The following is a 25,303-nucleotide window of genomic DNA, read 5'->3' as shown; positions in this document are numbered from 1 at the left end:
TATGGAGGAGTTAGATCCCTTAAGATTTTATTACCACTTCATCACCATTTCTGATGAAGTTCTAGGATATATCAAATATTTCTGCCTGAAGAAGGTGGTTGGATCAGTTTATACCACCGAAATGCGTCGTACTGCTATAAAAAAAGCACTAAAACGAATTTGGTTTTTGTTGATAAAAGAACTGTGCATAATGATGTTTTGATCATGAAATTACTGTTGGATTAGTGCTTTAAATGACAAAAGTGTAATGTCTATTACATTCTCCCGCATTGAATTTGATTAGTATTATTTTGTGTATGTGAATTACTAGAGTTGGGAAATGATCCATGGCACAATAATTGATTTGCCTTTTTAATGTACTTTTATGGTGTTTAAAAAACAAAAATTGAATTTATTTAACAAAACATTTTTGTATTAGCTTTGGTGATTTTGTGACACTCGCTGGTGATTTTGGTTTGCTTGTGTATGGATGTGGTATGAGTTATTGATAGTGCGCTTCAAAACAGTCCAAAGGGAAATGTTTGTTTTGACTTGTTGCCAATTTGGTGCCCTGACCCTTTGGTAAAGGAGGACCCCTCTCTTAGTTTGGTGATCCTCTGGTAGATAGACCAGTTGGGCTGTGCCCTGTAACTTAATTTACTTCAAAGGGTCCTCCCCTGTCACAAGCAGATGTGAGGTGACACCTTAACAGGTCACTTTATTCATCCTCAGAGTCAAGCAGGCACCAAACTCAGTGAGGGGAAAGCTACAACCAGAACTGGTTTGGAGTGACCTCAGCAGAAGGGCTACTTATTACCCTGTCCACAAGCTCTGCATGGACATGTAAGCACTGCACAAGGGGAGAAGGGTGTCTCTATCTAGGATATAACACCTGATGTTTGAGACTTTTGAGAAGACCTGAAGGGCTGGAACTTCTCTCACTTCTACCCAGGACAAATAAATGGACTACAAAGGGTTGTTGGCTGAGCTCCTGTATGGTTACCAACACACAAAAAACAGCAAGAAGCCTTTTTCCTAAAGTGTTCAGCTGGCCAATACTAACTGGATCTGACTTAGACCCTGCTGGTGGCCTCTGCAGGAGTGAAACTTGACACATGGATATCTTGGATGTAACTGGACTTCTCTACCACTCCTGAAATCCAGCGATTTAAGATTATTTTTGAACTTGTGGAAGAGGTGTGGCGCAGCGGCCAGGGTGCCTGACTCCGGACCACAGGGTTCGCGGTTCGATCCCCCGCTCCAGCGGCAGGTTAGCCCAGCACCATGTGACTCTAGGCAATAGCTTGCTTAATCTTCAGGACGGCCCCCAAAGACGTGACACCTCCTTCGGAGGTAGCTGTGCGCTTTACAAACGCTGGCATTTACATTTATTTACTTCAAGCGCTCTGTTGGACCGGGACAAACCTGCCAAGCCAATATCCATAAGGCACGGCCTCACTGGGCTGAGGAAAGATGTTTCCCCCACTCAGAGCTTCTCCACAGCAGCAAATCAATTTCAGTGGGACCTCAGCGAGAAGGTATTCAACCTGGTGAAGCGTTGCTGAAAACAGCTCACAACCTTGCCTCACTGGAGAATTTCAAGCTATGAAAAAGAGATGAACCCCAAAGGCAAAAATCTTGAGTATGCGAAAGCACCAAAAGTATCCGACTGGCAAGAGGACTTCACTTGGTGAGAAATTCAAAATTTTCCAGCTTGGTGCTTTTATTGCCAAAATGAATAGTTACAGTGGAACATCACCCAACACCTATCCGAAATCGTGAATCCTTCCTCGCATACAGCCCCAATGATGGATTTTGACTTCCAGAAAAAAAAGAATATGTGTCAAGGTAAAACATCGGACCGGGTGGACCCTGGTTAGTGTATTCGACCTGCACTAAATCGCAGTCAGCCTGAAATCACGCCTAGGACCCAGTCTATTGCAGCCATTAAGTATGCTTGTGGCTTTACACATTTTGGAGATACTTTTACTCAAATCTTTAAAAATTCATATCTCTGATTCCCCTTAATGGATTTTGCCTTATTTTGCTCATTAAGTTATTCTCTATTTTTATAAATTGAAGTGGGATTTTTATTGTGTCATGTTTTTGACTTTTACCTATTGTAGTACTTCTTCATATATTTTCTCTAAGTTAAGCCTGTGTGCTCTGTGAAATAGCTACCAGGGGTTGAGGTCAGATTTAAATTACTTAGATCTTTAACTGGACAAAATAGCGTAGTTACTAATTGTGGTAGACCACAATCCACCTCAACTAATAAACCACTTCTTCAAATGTAATTGAGAGGGCAGAGAAGGTATGCCTAAACACATGTAGAACATGTCTAAAGTATGGGAAAGATGGGATAGTTTTTAACCACATAGTCTGAAACTGTTCCATCATTGGGAAATATTGGGCAGCTGTAAGACAACATTACTGAGTCGACAAGAAGATCAATTTACTGAAACCAGACGCTAGATGGATTTAATGGCCTGGATCAAAAAGGAAAAACGTAAGTGTAAATACCTACTCTTGGCCTTATGGCTGGACAAATAACAAGCATTTACAATGCAATAGGTCTCGCATTAGGAAAGTTTGAGTTATTTGTCCTGTACATGACAAATTTGTTATTTATGTGTTATTTTTGAAAATTGTGAAATTAATAGCTTTGTCATTTACAATGGTAATACTTTTATTTTTTGACAATGTGACACCTATAACATTAATGCAACATGTTTTGTATTTACGTGACATAGAAGTATTGATTTTACAAATAACAATGTTTTTTTTAATAATTCATACTGAGGGTGAAGTTGGAGGGTGGATTTGGAGGGTGGATTTGGAGGGTGGAGTTGGAGGGTGGAGTTGGAGGGTGGAGTTGGAGGGTGGAGTTGGAGGGTGGAGTTGGAGGGTGGAGTTGGAGGGTGGAGTTGGAGGGTGGAGTTGGAGGGTGGAGTTGGAGGGTGGAGTTGGAGGGTGGAGTTGGAGGGTGGAGTTGGAGGGTGGAGTTGGAGGGTGGAGTTGGAGGGTGGAGTTAGAGGGTGGAGTTAGAGGGTGGATTTGTAGTTGGAGGATGGAGTTGGATGGTGGATTTGGAGTGTTGAGTTAGAGGGTGGAGTTAGAGGGTGTAGTCGGAGGGTGTATTTGGAGGGTACTTGGATTGTGGTTTTGGATGGTGGATTTGGAGGGTTGAGTTGGAGTCTGGAGTTGGAGTCTGGAGTTGGAGGGTGGATTTTGAGGGTGGAGTTGGAGGTTGGATTAGGAGGGTGGGTTTGGATGGTGGAGTTGTAGGGTGAAGTTGGAGGGTGGTTTTGGAGTTGGAGGGTGGAGTTGGATCGAGTGGTAGGTGGATCGAGCGGTGGGTGGATCGAGCGGTGGACGGATCGAGTGGTGGCACTAGAGTGGTGGCGATGAGTGGTGGCGCTAGAGTGGGTGCGCTAGAGTGGGTGCGCTAGAGTGGGTGCGCTAGAGTGGGTGCGCTAGAGTGGGTGCGCTAGAGTGGGTGCGCTAGAGTGGGTGCGCTAGAGTGGGTGCGCTAGAGTGGGTGCACTAGAGTGGGTGCGCTAGAGTGGGTGCGCTAGAGTGGGTGCGCTAGAGTGGGTGCGCTAGAGTGGGTGCGCTAGAGTGGGTGCGCTAGAGTGGGTGCGCTAGAGTGGTGGTGCATAGAGTGGTGGATAGGGTGGTAGAGTGTTGGTGGTAGAAGGCTGTACTGTGTGTGAGAGAGTGTGTGTGTGTGAGAGAGTGTGTGTGTGTGAGAGAGTGTGTGTGAGAGAGAGTGTGTGTGAGGCAGAGTGTGTGTGTGTGAGAGAGAAAGAGTGTATAAGAAAGTGTGTATGTAGGAGTTGTACATACATTACTGAGTGTGGGCACACTTAAAAAAAAAGTACTCTTTCTACTCCTTTCTAAGCGTAATCACTTTTATTATTTTACTGGACTAATTTGATATGATGGATATCTAGTAAATAAAGGCTGCTTATGGGCAGGTAGGCCACAGCTGGGAGGACAGTCTTTCTGTAGGAAAGGATGCATTGGTTAGAATGGACAGTCCTTTTTCCGCTTAATTACAGTCCTTTTTAGAAGCAAAAGGCACCTATCAATTATCTCTCAGTTACTCTGATATGCAGTGGTGCTCAAGTGAAAGTTAGAAAATGTGCCTCTTTTCGAATTGTTCATTTAGGAAAGTAAGCAGATCCAACGTAACAAAATCGTATGCCTATGAAACCACGTTTTATGAAAGAGGGGTATTTTTGTAGACCGTTGTCAATGAAAAAGCAAACTTTGTTGGCTGAGACAGTGAGCATCGGCATGACAGAAAGAGTAGTTTAGGGCTGAAGAAATCTGAGGAAAGTTGATTTGAATATCAGAATAAACAACACACACACATACACAGCCCGTCACAGTCTCATGCTGAAATGCGCCATGTGGCACAAGCGTTGGACCTAAGCTTAACCTCTGACAGGAGAGCCCCTCTTGATATAGCTGCGGACAGGTTGTGCCGGCAAGGCAGGACGTGAGGAATTTGAATTGCATTTGGTTTGCAATGGACGTCTGCTAACTTTTTAACATGTAATCCTTCTGAGACCTAATTACTAACAAGCCGGGGTGCCAACCTTCGTCTAGTGCTGTGAGGAGGCGGGAGGGTATGGGAGATATGCTGGGTGATCTGGTGATGTGGGTAAAGAGCAGGCCCAAGTCAAAAGAAGGTAGCATGATGCTTGACCGCACAAGGGTGTGAACACTTAAGTGCCAGGTGCAATTTCTAGGAAACTGCAAGGATATAGAATTAGAGTGCGAAGCACAGTGCTCACGGTATGTGCCGGGTATGAAAGGTATGTGGGCTGAACTGGAACTACTAGAGTGGAGTGGGCCCAAGCCAAGAGGTGATAACGTGGTACTTGACTACGAGGTGGCACGAAGTTAGAGTAGAGGCTGCGGTACCGGCAAAGTGCGGCGCATGAAGTGCTGATGGCATATGGGGATGCAGTGGATGACTATGGTGGCATATGGTGCCCTTGTGAGAGACATATAATTCTCCATGACAACAGATTTAATTAAGAATGATTATTGTGAAACAGGCCACTCTGTGAGACTCTGCTCTTAATGGAAGGTAGACGACTTTGCTGATATGGCGGTTGATTGGTCCTGTTCCTTAGCTGATTGCAGGCTAGCAAAATAAATGTCCCAAATGTAGCCTTTTTGATCCCTGTTTCCAAAGAATATAGAAGGGGAACAGCCTCTTTAACTAAGACCCATGCAGTAGAATTATAGGCATGAGTAAAGTTCGACAAGCATGTAACAAGGCAGGACAGCAAAGTAGTAAGTGTGCTAAGGATTCTCTTCTATATTTGCACAATCGACAGAGGGTACTGGCTCAAAAAGGCCCTTTTTTCTAAACAACAAAAATAAATCGTAAGTCCTTTCGCCATGCGAGTGTCCATAAACTCAAACTCGGCCTAATGAAATAACTTGCATGCTAGCGACACTGATCACACACGTGACGTCCACACAAAAAGACGCTACTCACCGATCACGGTGCCACTGGGGAAATGCTGGCATCTCTGACAGGCACTGTCCAAGATAACCTGCTTTTACCTTGACTCGACTAACACGCTGTCTTGTATTTTTCACAAATCCCTCTTGAGGCGTTCTTTACACTCGTCTCACTTCTCCCCATGCCTGCTTTTCATCTAGCAAACAAAGGTGGCAGAACTTCCTCGGTTCAGCTCCCAGGCTGTGGTGCTCTAAGACAAGCAATCTCTGTCTGTCAACGTATTCCCAGCCTCGGGGGCGCTATCACGCCAACGCTTTTACTAGCCTTGCTATCCTTCTGCTGTGACGCTCACGACCTTACCGCAGGATCGTCCTCTATAGGTACATTCGTAATTCACTGAATCACACATCACTAAGATTTTGTAGCATCTTACAGATAACAAGCCAGCAACAAAAAAAAGAAATGCGTGGTGAAAACGAGGCCTGACACGCAAATAGGATTTCCGGCCGGGAGAAAGGGGAGGCGTGACACGCACGGAGTGTCCTGAAGGGGCGGAGAAACAACGGAGCGGGCTGCGGAGTCTGGACATGGAAGGACAGGACGAGAGGAGCCGGTGAGGGGGGGCGTCGGGGCACATTGACGGTGCCCGCCCCCCCCCAGTGATGGAAGCCCTGCGTGTGCCCGGTGAGCGGGGTTGGGAGTGTGTGTGTGCGCGTTTGTGTGCGTATGTATGCCCTGGGGGGGGTGCGCTTGTATGTGCCTGCGTGTGTTGTACCTGTGTGTGTGGTGGGGGGGCGGCAGCGTGTGTACGTGTGCCTGTGTGGTGTGTGTGTGGGGGCTGGCTGTGTGCGCACGGGAATATGAGGCACGAGAGGGGCACGGCACCGCGCGCGCCCACGAGGTCAAATCTGCGCTCGTGCCCCTCTCGTGTCTACATTCCCAAATACGGGCCACAATAGGTCTTTCGCTGACGCTCGACCTAAAAACATGGTGATGAGATGGAAAAGTCAAAGCCCCAGGAAGAAAGCATTGGCTAGCAGTAGTACAGAAATGGGCAAAGGTGCAAACAATACTTTTAAATATCAAACAGAATGGAGGGAGGATTATTTCTAAACTTCAAACGATTATCTGTTGATGCTAGCAGACAAGAACAAGCATTGGCAAATCCAATCGGTTTCTCCTTTGAGACCTAGTGGCTTTGCAAATGTTTTTTAGGGGTGCTGTACAGCATTCCGGATTCTCTGCAGAATGGCTAAAGAGTAAACATAAAAAAGACAGTATGAGATTCCACCGGTCTCATTTTGTAGATGTGCGCAACTAGCATGCCTACAAAATGATGCAAGTGCTATTTTACCTTTTATTTACCAATGTGACTTGGAGTGATACATTTTTGTTAAAGTACTGCTGAAGCATTGTTTTCCTATTTTGAGGCACTTATGGGGGAAGCAACATGGGGGCTTGTGTGAGGTGAGTCAGCAAGGAGGGAGTAGTTGGAGAAGGAAGCAATACTGAGGGCAAAGTAACAAGCAGGGTGAAGTAACATTGAGGGCAAAAGCAACAACAGGGGGAGCGGAAGCAACCAGGAGGGTGCAGGTGAGGGAAGCAACACAGAGGGTGAGGGAAGCAATACAGAGGGCAAGGGGAAGCAACACAGGCAAGAGAGGAATGAGGTGCTTTGGGGAAGAAGCATACAAGCTAGAGAGAGGAGCGTTGAGCTGTTGGGGGAAAGCACACAGTTGAGAAAGCTACCAGCAGGAGAAGCATACAACACTGAGGGGGATGGAGGAAAAGCACGCATTTTATTTTAGAGGTTTTATATAGCGCTGGCTGGACCCGGGGGTATCAGAGCACTTTACATTTTAGAGACAAGAAAGGTCAATAAGACAGGGGACATACATAGCATCAATGTATATAAACAACATATTGGTCTCCGCCTGACAGATTTCAAAATGATAAATATGGGAAATAAGCACAACAAAATGTGTAAGATGTGATAAATCAAAAATATCAAAAAGGCACAAATTGAAAAAGGAGCCGGAAAATTGCGGAGTCAGGATAGGGAGGTTAGTGGTCCGTTAGGTTGGTAAGGAAGAGAAGCGGGAGGGGCAGAAGTGGGGGGGGGGGGTTGGAGGGGATGCAGGCTGAGAGTGGACAAGGGAAGGGGGGGAGCAAGGAGGAGTGAAGGTGGTAAACAGGTAGGGGGAAGTAAGGGAGGGCGAATGCATCTACGGTCGGACAGATGTAGCCAGTGGAAGAGAACAGATATGGATTAGGGTCCCCAGTATTTATTGAGGAGATGTAGTTTGAGTTCTTTTTTGAAACTAGAGTAGGAAGGGTTGCAGCGAAGGTCAGTTGGAAGGGCATTCCAAATGCAAGGAGCGTTGCCGGAAAAGGATCGAGACTGGGTGGTTTTCTTTATTAGAAGGGGGGGATAAGAAGGAGGGTGTTAGTACTTCTCAAGGAACGGGAGCAACCGGCTTTAGTGAGTTTGCTAGCGAGGTAGGTCGGAGTATTCTGATGGAGAATTTTGTGTGTAATGCAGGCTGTTTTGTAAGTGGATCTACCTTTAATGGGGAGCCATTTAAGGGTTTTAAGGGCAGGGGATATGTGGTCGACTCGCTTGCAGTCTGAGGTAAGCCTAGCTGCAAGGTTAAGCACAGATTTAAGAGGTGCTAGGTGGATCTTGGGAAATCCGGTGAGAATGGCATTGCCATAGTCGATGCGAGAAAGAACAAGGGATTGGACTGCTAGTTTGAAATCATCGATCGAGATGAAGGGCTTGATTTTCTTAAGGTGGCGGAGAGTGAAGAGGACTCCTTTGGCAGAATTATTGATGTGTACCTTAAGGGTTAGGAGGTTGTCAAGGGAGATCCCTAGTGATTTGACTGAGGAGGACAAAGATAAGGAGCAGTTGAGGGCTTTAAGGTCAGAGATCCAATTCTGAATGGAGAGCTGGTTATTTTTAGGGGAAAAAATAATCATTTCTAATTTTTTAGGGTTGAGTTTGAGGTGGTTACTGTGGAACCAGGAGTGAATCTTGGTGAGAATGTTGTTGAGGTGAAGGATGTCAGCATGAGTTTTAATCTTATAATAGAGTTGGGTGTCGTCAGCATAGAGGTGGTAGTTGATCTCGGCTTGTTTAAGAATGAGTGTGAGGGGTTCCATGAAAAGGTTAAAGAGAGTGGGAGAGAGGATGGATCCTTGCGGAACTCCTAAGGAGATGGAGGTAGGGTTAGATAGGCAATTTTGGATTTTGATTTGTTGAGAACGGTGTTGTAGGTATGAGACAAACCATTTGTGTGTTGTACCATTCAGGCCGAATCGATCTTTAAGAACATTTAGTAGAGCAGAGAGGTTAACCATATCAAACGCTGCAGAGAGATCAAGGAGGATCAGCAGGCTAGATTCACCATTGTCAAGTGAGTGGTGGATGTCGTCAACAATGTTTAGCATGGCGGTTTCAGTACTGCATCCTTTCCTAAAGCCAGATTGGAAGGGGTCTAGTAAGTTAAAGTGTTCAATGTGTCTATCTAGTTGGAGAAGGACACATTTTTCCAGGGCTTTAGAGAGAAGGGGAAGGTTGGAGATGGGACGAAGGTTATTGAGGTCGTTTGGGTCTGCCAAAGCGTTTTTGATAATGGGGGTGATTTGGCCTAGTTGCAATGAAGTGGGGACACAGCCTGTGACAAGGGAGCTGTTGATAATAGAGGTCCAGGAAGGGGTGATGATGTGTTTGAGGTTTTGGACAAGTTTGGAGGGGAGAGGGTCTTTGGTGTGGGAGGAAGGCTTGAGTTTGGAAATGATGTTAAAGACGTTTCTTTCAGTGACTGGCTGGAAGTTAAGCCACGTGGCATTATTTTTTAGTAAGAGAGTTGGGATGATTGGAGGCAAGTAAATTGGAGGACAAGGGGGGGTGAGGGAGATCAGAGTTTTGATGGGCAGTAGTGGGTGTAGGGGGAGTTATGGTGGAAGGTGGGATATTAAGAGAGATGTTCGAATTGGTGGGAGGGATCACAGTAGAGAGGAATGATTGCTCAATTAGTTTAATTTTTTCTGAAAAAAAAGAGAGCTATTTCTTCACATCTAGTCGTCGAGGCCAGTGGGACAGGGGGAGCGGAAGCAGTTTGATTGCGCACAATGTTGAATAGTTCTCTTGGACTATTCTGAGCTCGATCTAGTTGAGACCTGAAGTAGGAAGTTTTTTGTCTAAAGATGTGTTTTTTGTAGGACGATCTAGCAAGTCTGAGGCGGGTCAGAAGGAGAGGGGTGCTGTCTCCATAATCTTGCATATCACACATGCAAGCGAGAGCAATACAGAGCACAGAATAACGTGAGGCAATATAAGAGGGAGACAGTTGGAACACACATGCACTCTCATTGAGTGATTAAATAAAAAGGCAAAAGTAGTACTTCAAATGTGGGTAGTGGAGAAACACAAGTAAGGTGACCATGCCCCGGGGAGGAAGAGGTACAAGCTTAGGAAGTCACAACCAATATTACACTCACAAATAAAAAGCAAGCAAGTGAGAGTGACTATAAAGCCAACCAGTGGGTGAACTCTAATAGGTCTTTTTGGCAACAGACATATTGTGCTGTCTGGTAGGAGAGACCTAAAATGTTGGACAGACCACTGTTGAAATTGCCATGTTCAATGCTGGAATATGTACTTTCATACTGTCTGAGAAAATTATGTTTGCTCATTGTGCAAAAGCCAATCATGATGAAGGGAAAGTAACATTTACAGGAAGCAGCCTGTCAGTAACGAAAGACCCAAGCTGCACCACAAGCACATCATGTGTGAATTGCACCATCAAACACACATTAATGGCCTTCTTTATACACCTTTAGTAAAAGTGATTCATACAATTAAACCCCGAAGAGAGATCATTTGCATGGAAAAGATAGATACCTAACTTAGATGTACAGACCCTCTTCTATTTGTTTGGTGTGTACATATGGTTTACTATAAAGTCAATTGCAAATATGTTACCATATAACAAAATACAGCTTACATGTAGTGATTGTCCCGGCTACAGGAGTTTCAAATGAAAGATTCATACATCCCAAAAGCATGTTATTGTTTTAAAAAGCATTCAACATTTGAAACAACGTTGAAAAATACTTAGGTAAATTTTTAGGTCTCGCCTTTTCCATTCCGCAGGAATGGAAAATGGAGAGAATTCTAGTGGTCAAAATACTCGTCAAACCAAGGGTGTTTTAATGCAGTTTTCTTCGAGTTCACGTGGCCACAGGCACGCGCTTTTGGGCCATAAACTTTCACGGCCATCTGTTCCCCAGCTCCAGCACCTCCCCTCTCTCTCCCCGCACACAGCCTTACTTGGATTTCTCCTCCCCCCCTCCCCAGCCAGCTTCCCCCAGGCCGTGTTCCCTCCCACCTTTCCTCCTCTCTGTCCCTTCTTTCATTCACAACTTGTTTTAGTTAGGGTCATTCTTTTCTTGTTTTCATTCGGTAATTTGATCACCTTTCTTACTTGCATACTCTATGTAATCACTAATGCACTTTAAACCCTTTTCTTACACTGTGCCCGCCATCGAGATTTTGCATGTATTCCTCATGATTCACTTTTTAAACTTGTGTCAATATTATTACCCCCGCCCCCTTTCCTATATTTCTTTTAATGACATGGATGGCCCCTCTTCCCGACAAGGCATACGTCACAGGAGAGTGCTGATATTCCTGCTCCTCTTCTGTTTAATTTGTCAATAATATGGAAGTCGATGTCTTCTTACAGTGGATATTTCAAAGTCTTGTATGCACTAATAAGTGTGAGAAATGCATAAAAGCCACGAAGTTATAACTGTGTGTGAGCTCAGTTTCACACTTATGACATTGCCTTTTGAACTTTTACTGGGCACTTGTATAATATGTACATGCAATCATACCCATGGCACGAACTCACCTGATGTCACCTACCAGTAAAGTTCTACTAATTTTGCATGACTTACCCATACAGCATTTAGAAGTTTTTTCACTTTGTGTATCTCTGCTACCTCACACGCGCCTTACACACATGTGCATTAGTGCAATGTTTTACGAATGGGGCTTAAAATGCATCTGAAGCTTCCCCCAGCGTGCGCTCTGCCTCAGGCTGGCATTTCTCCTCCCCTAATTATTCACTGCCCACGGTCGGCCGGCACATCAAAGGCTGCTGCTCCCCGTGCGTCTCGTCACCCTTACTCTCCCCTATTCTTCCCTGATTGTACCTCCCAAACCTCTCCTTCACCTACCCTTAGCTCTTCTGCCGCTTCTCCTCCTCTCACCCATCATTTTATTCATTTAGTCTTTCTCAATCCCTTTCACGCCTTTAATCGGTGTCCCTCTTTTTTCCTCCCCCCTTCCGCATCATTTTCCATATTCCGGTCATTCTCGTCTAGTTATCCTTCCCTTGGCCCTTTTTTCCTTCCCTCTGTCTCCGTCAGTTTTCTTCCTCGGTCCTTCTCTCTCCTTTCCCCCCATTAGCCTTCTGCCTTCTTTTCCTCTTCTCAGCCGTTCACACTTCACTTCTTCCTATCAAGCTTTATTTCTGTCTTTCCCCCTTTCTTCCCTCTCAGTCCTATTTGCTAGTAACAGATCAACTGCTCACTCTGTTGTACTCAACACCACGCTGTGTTCATGTTTTCGTCTCTCCAGCTAGACACTACAGCCGGTGCCTCGCAGTTTGCACTTAGGGGTATATTTACTAAAGCACCCGCCAGCACCCACGCAATCCTTAGTAAATATATACCTCTTGAAGGCCCGGATTTTGCTCAGCATGACGAGGAACCTCCTTCCTGAGACACACAGAAGAAACATGGGACCGATGCTGTACCCCACCCACGCTGCCATGCAAGAGTCAGAAGGCGCAGCAGACACCCAGGACCAACGCTCACATAAATGTCTCCGATGTACTTTAATCCTGAGGAACATTAGGCAAAGCTGCGCTGACGCACCACACTCACATCGGCACTCAGTACACACAACGTGCTGCTATTGTGCACAACGTGCATTTATAAAGCACATATACATTGGAGCTGAATTACAGATGTTTATTGTTGTCAATGGCACTCATTTCATCAACCTCTGAACGATGAAAGGCTGAGTGGCACCACCATGACTTGAACCTGCGATCACGAGGGCGAGCACAGATTACTGCAGTGGAGGGATTAATCCACAGGCCCCAGGTCCTGCACTTCACTCCTAACACAGCACTGATCTTTGCATCTGCCACTAACCCCCCTCCCACCCCCCTCTCCCCTCCCTACACACACACACACACACACACACACACACACACACACACACACAGTTATTATTAAATCATGGGTGCCTCTTAAAACTTGTGCTGCTTCTTCGTGGCTGCTTGCAGGAATTTTATCGATGTTCATCAAACCATCCCACCCACAGGCTTCCCCAGCGTGCGCTCGGCCGGCCTCCCTTCTCCTCCCCCCTAATCACCACCCCCTCCCTCTCCATCACGGCCGCAGGCCGTGACTCGCATCTGCTTCTCCTGCCCACCCCCGTTGCGCTCTCCCCAGGCCCCCGTTGCCTACATAACATTTGGTCTTGTGCTGGAGTATCGGTCATCTCTTGCGGTATTCTTTAACCCTCTTCTCCTCCTTTATCTCAGCTCCCGTCTTTCTCGCTGATCTCCTTGTACTTTCTCACATGCCATCCCCTGTCTCACGTTTCTCACCGGTTCTGTCCCTTTTCACATGCTTTGCCCTGCTACTCCATAACCTGGTTTTCGACCCTGCTATGCTGAGTCTTGTGGTTCAGTGGACGAATGCAACCACTGTAGCGGCCTGTGTTCAACTCATGGTCACAGGTTCAAATATTGGTGGGTCCACTCAGCCTTTCATCCTTCTAAGGACTCCCTCTCCAATCCCTCTCTCTCTCCTCACTCACCCCTCTCCTCACTCTCTCCAGGCCTGACTCTCTCCTCCCCTCTCACCAAGGTATTTAGGAAAGTTTACAATATTGCCATTATACATTATAAATATCTTTTATTTCAATATTAATTAATTAACAAAAAAAAGACATTTATATTAGTAAGATATATACATCTAAGTCACGTAAATACAAAACATGTGGCATTACAAATACTATAAGTGTCACATTTGCTGAAGTTAAAAGTATTGGCATTGTAAATCACAAAACATAAATATAAAATTTCATTTACAAAACCAATAGCTCCAACTTTCCTACTGCGAGACCTATTGGCAACGCCAGTGCTTGTTGAACTTACAACAGTGGATAATAAACTCAGGTTTGCACTGAAGGATTAATGTGCAAATGTCCAACCATTAACGGTTTCTCTGTCTTTACAAAAATTGCACTGAATGCTTTCCTAAAAGTACATTTTACCTTTACCACAAGAACAACTATTTGCATCTAAATTAATTTAAAGACAGGGGAACAGAATATCAAAACGTCATATGAAAAAGAATTAGTCAAAATTGGAAACAAGCATGTCTTACAGTGCTTTTATCATTTCCTCCTGCATCCTCTGTAGAGAGTCAAGTAAAAGAGGGAGGGTAGTGTCATAATACTGATGCTGGTGTAGCTGAGCTCCCTTTAATGCCAACACGTACTGATTATGAAGCATGTGGAGTTTCGTGGTTGCTTTATCATATCGGTCCTTAGCCTTTTCAGTCTCCTTTCCTACAATAAACAATAAAAATAAAAATTCATAAAGCACAGGGACTCTTCAAAGCCACATACTGAATTACGTCCGAATAATGCTAAAATAAATAGACACACACACTGGATAAGGAGCTAAGAAATACACTTCGCAATTTATTATTATTTTTTTGTTTTTTGGGTTTTACTTTACAAATAATTTTCCAACTTTCCTATGTGACGGTGAACTTAACCTTTACTCCCAATCAGCACAGAAAATCTCATGTCTCTAAAACTCAGATTATCTCATATGGTGGCATTCGTTGCAACACTTTCCATGCAATAGTTGTATCCAGTTTAGCCAATTCCCCCTATCATGTTTGTTGTCAGATTCACAGTAAATATTAATCCGGACCAAAGTGATGCATCCAAAGCCCCTACATTTTTATTAAAGTTTTTCCAGCAACCTCTGATCACCTTTCACGTGCTATGCAGCAGGCCCTAGGCACACACCATACTTGAAGTGTGAAAGAATGAGAATTTGCCTAGCTTTAGTGCTGGTAAATTCCAATTCTATTAAGGACTCGGAGGCGAGGATTATGCCTTACTTTCTTCACTTTATTTTAACAGCAGCAAGGAAAAACATCAAAAAACTACTTTTCCCATGAACACTTGGGAAACAGGAGAAAAATAAACACAAGTCCTTTCTCAGTCTCTGTGCCACAGCAGCTCCCATCATGCTCCTCTGCTGCTTCCTCTTCCTTCGCGCGAAGCCCATGTTCTGGCATTTTCACGCATCCTGTTTGGGACCGTCATTCCCTGAAAGAGATCGCATCATCAGACTCTGACCTTCTCCTCATGTCATCAAAGGTACATAGACATCACTTGCAGAGCATCCATAGTCAGAAAAGTATAACAATACCATGAACAGCTTACTTACATTCCATACGGGGAGGGTCCACTTCTCGGAAGTCATTGGGAGGGATAATCCTTGCCTCCGAGTCCTTAATAGAATTGGAACTAACCAGCACTAAAGCTAGGCAAATTCTCATTCTATGGCAGGACCGGAGGCTTCGGATTATGCCAGTTCAAAGCTTGTTGACGACCAACCGTGCCACATCCAAGACTGGCTTAAAGTAGAACTTTTTAAACGTGGAGTCTGACGACCAATCGGCCGCTCTCATCAGATCCTCCAGCCGGGCCCCGAGGGCAAAAGCTTTGGAGGCCATCGCCCCTCTTGCGGAGTGAGCTCCGAATTGCTTAGTATCTAACCCCGCCTCCTGCATCACCCAACGCACCCATCTGGCGATCGTCGGGGAAGAAACAGCCTTGTACGGTTTGCATAGGGCAATGAGAAGTTGTCTTTCGCCCGGAGGGCGAGAATCATCTGTCATGTCTTCATAAGCACGGAGGCACTGCACCACACACAGTTTAGGGGAGTCAGGAAAAGCTGGGTATGAGATGACCCGTGTGAGGGTCTTGGTTCGCCTGGGCACAGTAAAAGACACCCCGTCCGGTGAAAACACTCTGGCTGTAATATCAAGAGCTCGCACATCCGAGACCCGCCTGCAAGATACCAGGCACAACAACATCGCCAACTTAGCTGAAAGCTCTTTGCGTGAAAGAAACCTATTCGGTTGCCAAGAAAGGAACAAATTTAGGACCCTGTTAACGTCCCACAGGATGGAGTAGCGCAGTTCGGGTGGCAGTGAGAGGCGGATCCCTCTCAACAACCTGCACACTAAAGGGTGCTCCCCAACCGGGGAACCTTGCACCAAGTCATGTCTGGCTGAGATCGCAGAACGAAAGGTATTGATGGACCGATAAGCCAGGTCCTCTTCCGCTAGACCGGCAAGGAAGTTAAGGACCTGTACTACATCAGCCCCCACGGGATCAAAACTCCGTCGCACACACCAGCGACGCCATCTAAGCCAAGCTGATCGGTATCTCTTGGACGTGCTATCCGCCCAGGCCCTGGAGAGTAAGTCTTCTGCTTTTCCCGAAAGGCCAGGGACCGTCCAGCGACGCCGGAGATCCTCCACGCCATCAGCTGCAACGACCCCTCCTGAATCAGCCGGTGGGGAATCCCTTCCGGACTGAGCAGAATGTGAGGAGAGAGGGGGAGTAGGATTGGAAAATCCCAAGAAAGTTCCAGAAGAACCGGAAACCAAACTTGAGACCTCCACCATGGTGTGATCAACACCACTTCCGCCAACTGACGACGCAGAAGCGCCGACACCCGCGTTATCATCGAAAATGGGGGAAACGCATAACCCTTCTCGCCCGACCAATCCTGGAGAAAAGCGTCCGTTGCCTCCGCCAATGGATCCGGGCGCCAACTGAAGTACCTTGGAAGCTGATGATCCAGCCGAGACGCAAACAGGTCCACCGTGAAGGGACCCCACTTGTCCGCTAACAGCGCGAAGACCCGAGGGTCCAGCTTCCACACACTGGCATCCAGCAGGTGCCGGGAATGCCAATCTGCTACCTCGTTCTGCCGACCCGGCAAATACTCCGCCGTGACCGACACCTGATGGTCCAGGCAAAAGTGGCAGAAGTCCCGTGAGAGGTCCGACAGCATCTTGGATCTTGTCCCTCCCAGATGATGGATATAGCGGACCGCAGAAATGTTGTCCATGCGGAGCAGGACACAAGATTGCACTCTGTCCTTCGTCCATCACTGGACCGCAAAAGACCCCGCGAGCAACTCCAAACAGTTGATATGCAAGGACTGCTCTTGGGACGACCAAGCGCCCCCAGTGGAAAAATCGCCGCATCTGGCACCCCAGCCTGATCGGCTGGCGTCGGACTCGATGACTATATGCGGAGCTGACCCGAAAATCGCACGGCCGTTCCAGGCCTCCATGTGCGACAGCCACCACTGCATCTCGCTTCTCACTTCCTCCGACAGTGGGATAAGTTGAGAGTACGTCAGGCTCCTCCGCAGGTGAAACGCCTTCAGACGCTGCATCGCCCGATAATGGAGAGGGCCCGGGAAAATGACCTGAATCGAGGATGACAGGAGGCCCACCAAACGCGCCAAGTGGCGCAGAGAAATGAGCGGTCTCGCCAAGGTCTGGCGCAGCTCGTGCCTGATCTTTGACATTTTCCTTGCAGGAAGGCTCAAAGTGGCAGACACCGAATCTATGTCGAACCCCAAAAAGGTGGCCATCTGGACCGGAACCAGAAGAGACTTCTTCTCGTTGATAACAAAACCCAGACCCTGGAGGAGGTCGTTCGCCATCTGTAGCTGGGACGCTAACCGCCTCGGGCATTGGTCCATGAACAGCATGTCGTCCAGGTACACGATCATCCGGACGCCCCGCGCCCTCAAGGCCTCTACCGCAGGGCGACGCACTTTTGTGAAGCACCACGGCGCCGAGGAGAGCCCGAAGGGCAGCGTGGTGAATTCGTAGACCTGACCGTCCCACTTGAACTGTAGGAAGCAACGGTGGGGAGGAAAGATCGGAACCGCCAAATAGGCGTCTTTCAAGTCGAGCCTGACCATCCAATTGGACGGCCGCAAAACATCCCTCAAGAGGTGAATTCCCTCCATTTTGAAGTGGCGGTACACCAGCCACTCGTTGAAGTCCTTCAAATTGATGACCGGACGTCGGCCTCCGTCGACCTTGTCGACCAGAAAGAGGTTGCTGAGGAAACCCCCGGGGTGCTCGCTCGCGCAACAGATCGCCCCTTTGTGAAGGAGGGCGGCAACCTCTTCGCTCACCAAACCTGTATCCTGCTGAGAGAAAACTATGGGACGGGGACGCTGAAGCTGACGTGGACGACCATGGAACTCCATCTGAAAGCCCTGGACCGTCTGCAGCACCCAAGCGTCGCTTGTAAGGGCAACCCAGGCTGGGAAAAACTGCGCCAAGCGCCCCCCTACCCGCAAACTCGCTGAGGGCAGCACACTCACCTCTTCCAACTCCGTGTTGCTGGCCTCTCTGGCCTCGGCCGCGGAATCTCTGTCCCCTCATAGGGTAGAAGTTGTTGAAGCGGTCGTTGGACTGAAACTGACCGCGGCCGGAGCCTTGCCCCCTGTCGGAGCTGTTGCCACGGCCGAACGTGCGGCCCCTGCCACGTCCGGCTCGGTCAAAAACACGAGGGGCAAAGACCTTCTTGATATTGGACTGCGCTCTGTCTAGGGAGGTAAATGTGGCTACGAATTTCCCAAGCTCCTTGATGAACGGGTCCCCAAAGAGACCACCCTGAGCCACAGCGCCAGCCTCCGAAGAGGCGAGGTCACCCAACTTAGGGTCAATCTTAATTAGAAGTGACCTCCGTCTCTCAGTAGAGAGCGCGCAGTTGGCGTTGCCAAGAAACACAATGGCCCTCTGCGCCCAATTTGAAAGGACTTCTGGACTAATAAGGTACCCCGAAACTTTGGCTTCCTCTGCCATATCCAAAATTTTGGTCATGGGACCGACAGCATCCAGCAACTTGTCCTGGCAAGTTCGCCAGGACCTGTCGATACCCTTCCTAGGGTACTTCACGAACTTGGCGAGAAAGGTCGCCATCTTGGGGTCTATATCCGGGGTCATCGCCATCTTCCCCTCTAAGGTGGGGCGAGGACACTCCGCCCGAAGGCGACTACGGGCATCTTTGTCAACTGGTTTGCGCAAACGGTTCGCTACATACAGTGCCACCTTCTCCCCGGGGACCCAGTCCGAAGACCGGGGATGGACAATATCGTCCGGGTCCAGCATGTCAGAAGGACCTGCAGACGAAGACGCCTGCGACGGGAGCCACGACCTAGAGGAACAAGCCTCCTCGTCCGTATCTGGCGAATCTCCATCATCATTAGGATCTGGGGACATCGTGCCCGGGGTGGGAGGTGGGGGGGGGGAGATCACCCAGGGAAACAGGAGCCTGCTGGGCCTCCTCTTGCGCCGCAAGGGCGCGCTTAACCCTGTCAAAAACTGTGGAATTCATCCCCTCTGAACACTGCTTCTTATTAGGAGGGGGGGAGGCGATGGGGCCGGGGCCGGGGTCGGGGCCGGCGCAGGAATCAGGGCCGCAAGCTTTGCGTACGCCTCATCCATACGCGCCGTGATTCGCTGTTCAAGGGGAACTATCGCCTGATCCACCGCCCTGTAGATGCTATCATCCACTGCCTGATACAAATCATCGTCCCATGGGACGTAATTGAGAGGATCTTCCTCGTAGTACTGGCCCTGGCCCTCCTGCATGATGAGGTAAGTCAGGCTCCGCAGGGAACCCAAAAATGGCGCAGACCTTAACCTCTTGCCGTCACCGGCACCAACTTTTGGCTGGGGGGAAACCCAAATATGTGGGGCACCAACAGGAGCACAATTTAAAGGGGGGGCAACCCCAGGGGACGCTGCCACCCTGTATTTTTAGGGCACCACCCGGAAAAGCGTCCCACTGCACCACACACAATCAACTGGTGCTATTTGCGACCCCTCAGGGTGTCAAAACGAACAATACAACCCACACAGGGCGTCAATGCCAAGTCACAATGGTGTTTACGACCCCCCAGGGGTGTCAAATCCGGGTGGCAGGGGCAAAAACGGCACAATCAGTGGCTATAAAAGCGACTTTCCTTTGCGCCGACCACAGAGTTGCAATTGCGCCCCCTAGCGGCGGGAGGACCTCACCGCGCTTTCAACTGGGCCAGCAAATCGCGTGAGGAGCGCGCAAAGCGTCCCGCGATGTGTAAGGGACTCTGTGAAATAAAAAAACGAATTAAGCACAAGCCTCAAGGACAAAGCGCTATCCCCAGAGCCCCCAAAACCCAGGAGAAAACCGAAAAAGCCACTTAACTTGCTGCAGAGCAGCGAAGAAAGAGGAAGAGGAAGAGGAAGCAGCAGAGGAGCATGATGGGAGCTGCTGTGGCACAGAGACTGAGAAAGGACTTGTGTTTATTTTTCTCCTGTTTCCCAAGTGTTCATGCTGCTGTTAAAATAAAGTGAAGAAAGTAAGGCATAATCCGAAGCCTCCGGGCCCGCCATAGAATTTGCGCCTCCTTACCAGACAGCGCCTTCAAGCAGACCTTCCCATTTTCAGACCGAAGCAGTTTTAAGTGACACCGGAATAATTTATCAATGTCTTAAATTAGAGAATTATCTCCTTTATGTATGGGTTTGGAAAGAAATCTGTTTTCAATGAGAGAACCCTCACATAACTACATAGTAATGTTTTGTATTCCTGGGTGCATGTCGAAGGTGGATAAAGCAACATAATGCAGTGGCCGTTCGTCTCACACAATTCGTCAAATGATTTCTGCCCCTTGGGACTCCCATATATCCCCCAGCTTAGACTGACCAACCAAGTCCTCACCTTCGGACGCTTTGAAACTACACAATATCCCGCTCACCCACAGAAGGGTCTCTGGGTAATCACCCATCTATGGGTGTGACAGCTTGCCATCCAGGCAAAATCACAGAGATGGGCGCAGGTCTTATCCTTGGTTTATCTAGATTGTTGGAAGAGTTTCCTATGATGTTCCAGCTATCGAAGTAGAATACCCACAAAAGAATAAAGGACCTTCATAAAAGGACAACTCTAGATTTAAAGAAGGTAAAATATTAGAAGTAAAATGTCTCTTGTCGTTGTCGTAAATAAATTATTTACACTATCATAATTTCTATAAATAAATAAATATCAAAAGGGTCAAGCATAAATGAGGAGCAGAGTCCGTGGTATTAGAGTCAATGGGCTTTATTGCATTAACTCGAGTTAAGGGAGAGCTCCTTTCACCAAGCAGGTTCAGGAGAGTTCTGAGCTTTATTCACAGAGCACAATATTTATACATTCTTTGCATACATAGGGAGGAGCCCTCCAAGCAGAAGGAAAGAAAAAGATATGAGCATGTAGGCGTTCACTGTAATGAGTCATAGGTGGGTGGGTGCATAGAGGGGGCAGCAAGGTCAGCTAAAACTCGCCCTGCCTGTTTGCGTAACTTTATCAGACTTCTCCATGAGGGCTGTTTCCTTTCTGTTGGCCAGGGAGGGCCCTGGGTGTCAGAGTGACTAGCATGTCTGGTCTTATCTCTAGCTCGGGGCAGCATGCAGATTGCTCTCATCTGTAGAAGTGTTGCTGCTTCATACTAGCAGTTGGTTTGGCCCTTCCTGTCCGCCCCTTGTGTAACTGTCTTGGAGGTTTCCCTTGACATGGGCCCCACTTATCTCTGAGAGCCAACAGCAAAACTGGGCCTTATCTCTGCAGAGGGGCTTCTGCTCGCCTCCTGCTCGGGGCCGGAATGCAGCTTTATCAGGTCGACCCTTGTTTGACACTGTTAAGACACCCCGGGCTGGGCCTATTCTCCGTGACTGCTCAAAAAAAGATCTAAAGTGCTGCAGAGAAATGTAACGTGTGCCTCTTTCAGGGTCTGGCATGGAGGGGCCTGGTGACAGAGAAATAAGGCCTCTGAATGTGAAGTAATGCAGGGGTTTTTATTCAACATGGCAGATGGTGAGAGGGTAGCGCTTGGGGGCACAAATACATATAAATATGTAATTTTCTTCATTCCCTCCTTGTCCCCAAGCGCACCCCTCTAATACCCCTCTATTTTCATCAGGCCGTTAATGTGTTCTTGCAACATGATCTTTTCATTTTTTCTGCTCTGCACATGTGGACGGGGAATGCAGGCAGTGGCGCACAGACCGCAGATGGCCGGGCCGCATTGGATGCAGAGGCAACAACTGAAGATGATAAACAGTATTGATCCTACTACAGTCAACACTTTCCATCCCCATGTTGATACTAGTCCCCACAACCAGCTGCTTAAGGACCATTCTCCTTTATCCATGTCTAGCGGACTTGACATCTTGTGTAGCTTGGCAATGGCCTGGTATACCGTAGGTGCGTTATTTGGAATAAACACACAACAACTCGTGGAGATCAATCTGCATACACCACCACGGTCAGCCAGAATGATGTCTAAAACAATGCGATTTTGTAGGGTCATGAGTCTGTCCGCGACCACCTCGGCTGTGAGATTAGAGAGGGCACCTGCCGTTGCATCTATCGTGTTTTGCACCACTCGTGTGAGGTGGCGGATGTTCCTGCTGTTTACCATTGGACCCCAAAATGGAATGACTCCGGCAAAGAAGTCTCCCGCCTCCTGCCCTGCTGTATCTTCTGTATCTATGACCCCCCTTCGCCGTCTGTTATAGACAGTCAGAGGCTCAATTTCATGATAGTCCACAGGGGCAGTGTAGGTGGGGGGAAGGAGAAAAGCAATGTAACAAGTGCCGGACCAGCCCTGTGGGAGCCATGTATAACCTTTATCCCCACATATGAAGTTGGTGCCCTATAAGCCGTGTATTGTTTGTTCCATTCAAATTTACTGTGTGATTGCAGATGCGATCACCCATACGTATCTTTCCTTTACTTTGGACACAAAAAGGGGCTTTCGTTGATGCCACAAAAACAGGTGAAACGGATCTTTTTCTCCTGTCCATATACTGATAATATAACTTATTAGATCTGTTACCGTGGTCAGCATAGGCTTCCTGCTCTAGTGGGGTACCACATGCCCTGTTCTTTTCACCTCGCCAACATAAAATGTATAGGTGATATCGGAGCTGAGACTGCTCTTTTGTGTCTGTGTTGGCCATATAGGAAGCTTTGTTTGTTTCCCACCAACCAGTACAAGAGCCTTCATAAGAAAAAGGGAGAGTGATGAAAGGCATGCCTTTGGCAACTGTGTGGGGAAGAAGACCGCACACCCAGCAGTTGGATGTGTTTATGGCCAGTTGATGTTGTTGTAAAAGGGTGATGAAAGTACTGTTCTTAAATTCATTTCTTCTGTTCTCTAAGTGTACTGGGAGCTCAACATGTGAGTGTACTGTGGTGACGTTCTGTGAGACAGCAGGTGGATAGAGAACATGTAAGAACCAGCCAATACTTATTACCACAATGCTCATAAAAATTACAAGAATCAGAGACACTATACATCTGCTGTGTAATAGCTTGCAGTATTTCTCTCTCATATTAGTCCTTTTTTCTTTACTGTTCACTAGTTTATTCAAGTCAGACATCATGTTCAACCGCTTCACCACCGAGTGGACTTAGACAATCACACGTCGACTGACCTTCTAGATCTCAGTTTGGAAGTGTACTCTTGCTGGGGAGTCTTTTCCAAAAAGGGGGGCTCAAAGTCTGTACTGTCTTTAGCAAATGTTCAGGTAGTCCCAAAGTATTTTTTACAGTGACTGGCATGCAGCCACCCCTTTCTTCCCTCCACTTTGATGGCCGTCCTCGTCGTCAGCAGGACTAATTTTGGTGCCTTCCACCTGAGGTCCAGAGGGCTCGTCCGGTCGAAGTTCCTCACTAGCACCCAGTCCCCTGGGGCTATGGCATGGTCCTCGACCTGGGTGTTGTCAGGGAAGGCAGCGGCAACCTGCGAACGGCAAGAGAGTAGTGCAGACATCAAGGAAGCCAGGTAATCTGTGAGCATAGTACTGTCAACATCAGTTATTATTTTAGGTATTGGTGTACCCCACATATTCGGCGGTCTTCCAAAGACCACCTCATATGGGGATAGGCCGGTTCTAGAATGAGCTACCATGCGCATGTAAAAGAGGGCAACCGGTAAGGCTACCATCCAATCCACGCCCTTTTCTGCACAGACTTTAGCTAATTTTGTTTTGAGGGTCTGGTTATGTCTCTCTACTAGACCTGCTGCTTGGGGATGCCTTACACAATGGAACTTCCAGGTATATCCCAACAGAAGGGACACCTGTTTCATGAGCTCAGAGGAGAAGGGCTGGCCATTGTCTGAGTAAATGACACGTGGCAACCCGTATCTAGGGAAGAACTCCCTCACTAACTGTTTGGCTGTTGTAACTGCAGTATAATCTGGGACTGGGTAAGCTTCTGTCCATCTGGTTAGGGCACACACCACTACCAGGACGTACTTGTGACCTCTACATCTGTCCATTTGGATATAATCCATTTAGAGAACCTCAAAAGGGTGATCAGGGGGATGAAATCCACCCTGTTCCACTGAGATGCCTTTTCCAGGGTTGAATTGGCAACAAATCATGCAAGTCTTCACTTTCTGTTTTGCTGCCGCTCGCAAGTGTTTGTTAAACCAGATGTTCTGCAGGCTATCCAACATTCCCTTCTCTCCCAAGTGTGCCGGGCTATGTGCTGTCTCTATTATCACCTGTACCATAGAATCTGGGAGGAACCATGTATTTTTGTTTTTAGTCATCCAACCCTGGTCAGTCTGGATCCCTCCTTGTTCAGTCCATTTCTTTAATTCATCTGGAGTGGCATGGGTCTGTATATCTTGTACATCTTTGGAGGGATCCCTGACTGTCATAGTACTTGTCAGTGGTAATACCTGTGAGTTTGTTATGTCAATTGGAGTCTGAGCTGTCTGTTTAGCAGTTCGGTCTGCCAGGTCATTACCTTGGGAAATGACATCTGTGGCCTTGGTGTGTGCTTTGCATTTCAGGATCGCTATGGCTGTAGGTAGGTGTATTGCTTCTAACAAGGCCTGTATGAGAGGGCCATGCTGTATCTTGGCCCCGTGTGAGGTCAGAAAACCTCTCTCCCTCCATAGTACCCCAAAGTCATGAACTACCCCAAACGCATATTGTGAATCAGTGTAGATGTTAACCCTTAACTGTTTTGCTCGTTTACAGGCTTGCGTAAAAGCAATGAGCTCTGCTGCTTGTGCCGACAGGATATCTATTCTTTGTGTCTCTATGATCTCATGGTCAGTAGTTACGGCGTATGCTGCCACTAATTCTCCTGCCCCTGTTCTCATGCATGATCCATCTACATAAAACGTTATGTCAGGGTCTGGGAGTGCAACGTCTGTCAAGTCTTGTCTTGGCTTCGTCACTACATTTATTACTTCCACACAGTCATGGGGTGTGGTGTCATCTGTGCTTGAGGGTAAAAGAGTGGCAGGGTTGAGTATGTTACATCTTTTAATCTCTATGTGGGGTTGAAATAGTGTCAGCTCGTATCCTGTCAATCTTGCTACAGTCAGGTGTTGTGTCTGTGTCCTATTCAGGAGAACTTCCACTGCGTGTGGTACTTGTACTGTCAGGGAGTGTCCCAGCACTATCGAGTCACTTTGTCTTATGGCCAAAGCTGTGGCTGCAACAGATTTCAAGCATGCTGGCAGAGCCTGTGCTACAGGGTCCAGTGTACTAGAAAAATAAGCACATGGCTTGTGTTTCCCTGCTTGGTCTTGTGTGAGAACAGATAGTGCTGTTCCATCCCGCTCT

General features: G+C 47.5%; 2 protein-coding genes across 24 annotated transcripts in view; one reads left to right on the top strand and one right to left on the bottom strand.

Annotated features, from left to right (window-relative positions):
- Positions 1 to 25,303, bottom strand: part of FER (FER tyrosine kinase) — a 1,039,778-nt gene that overhangs the window by 721,707 nt on the left and 292,768 nt on the right. Inside the window, exon 5 of one of the 2 annotated variants that reach the window (XM_078675464.1) lies at positions 13,946 to 14,129. In XM_078675464.1, coding sequence (XP_078531590.1) covers positions 13,946 to 14,129 — 184 coding nt within the window. Of the gene's footprint in view, positions 1 to 13,945; positions 14,130 to 14,693; positions 14,907 to 25,303 lie in introns of those variants that run through there. The other variant, XM_078675465.1, reaches the window with a different exon arrangement.
- LOC144818244 (uncharacterized) overlaps positions 1 to 25,303 on the top strand; it is a 273,766-nt gene that overhangs the window by 241,932 nt on the left and 6,531 nt on the right. For 3 of the 22 annotated variants that reach the window (XM_078675479.1, XM_078675475.1, XM_078675489.1), the window contains one exon: positions 5,903 to 6,151. The exons of the other annotated variants lie outside the window; for them this stretch is intronic. The gene's annotated coding sequence lies outside the window, so the exon portion shown is untranslated. The remainder of the gene's footprint in view (positions 1 to 5,902; positions 6,152 to 25,303) is intronic. 22 annotated transcript variants of the gene reach the window in all.

This window comes from Lissotriton helveticus, chromosome 2_1 (genome assembly GCF_964261635.1).
Source record: "Lissotriton helveticus chromosome 2_1, aLisHel1.1, whole genome shotgun sequence".
NCBI lineage: Eukaryota > Metazoa > Chordata > Amphibia > Caudata > Salamandridae > Lissotriton > Lissotriton helveticus.
This window is presented reverse-complemented; position numbering and strand designations above follow the sequence as displayed.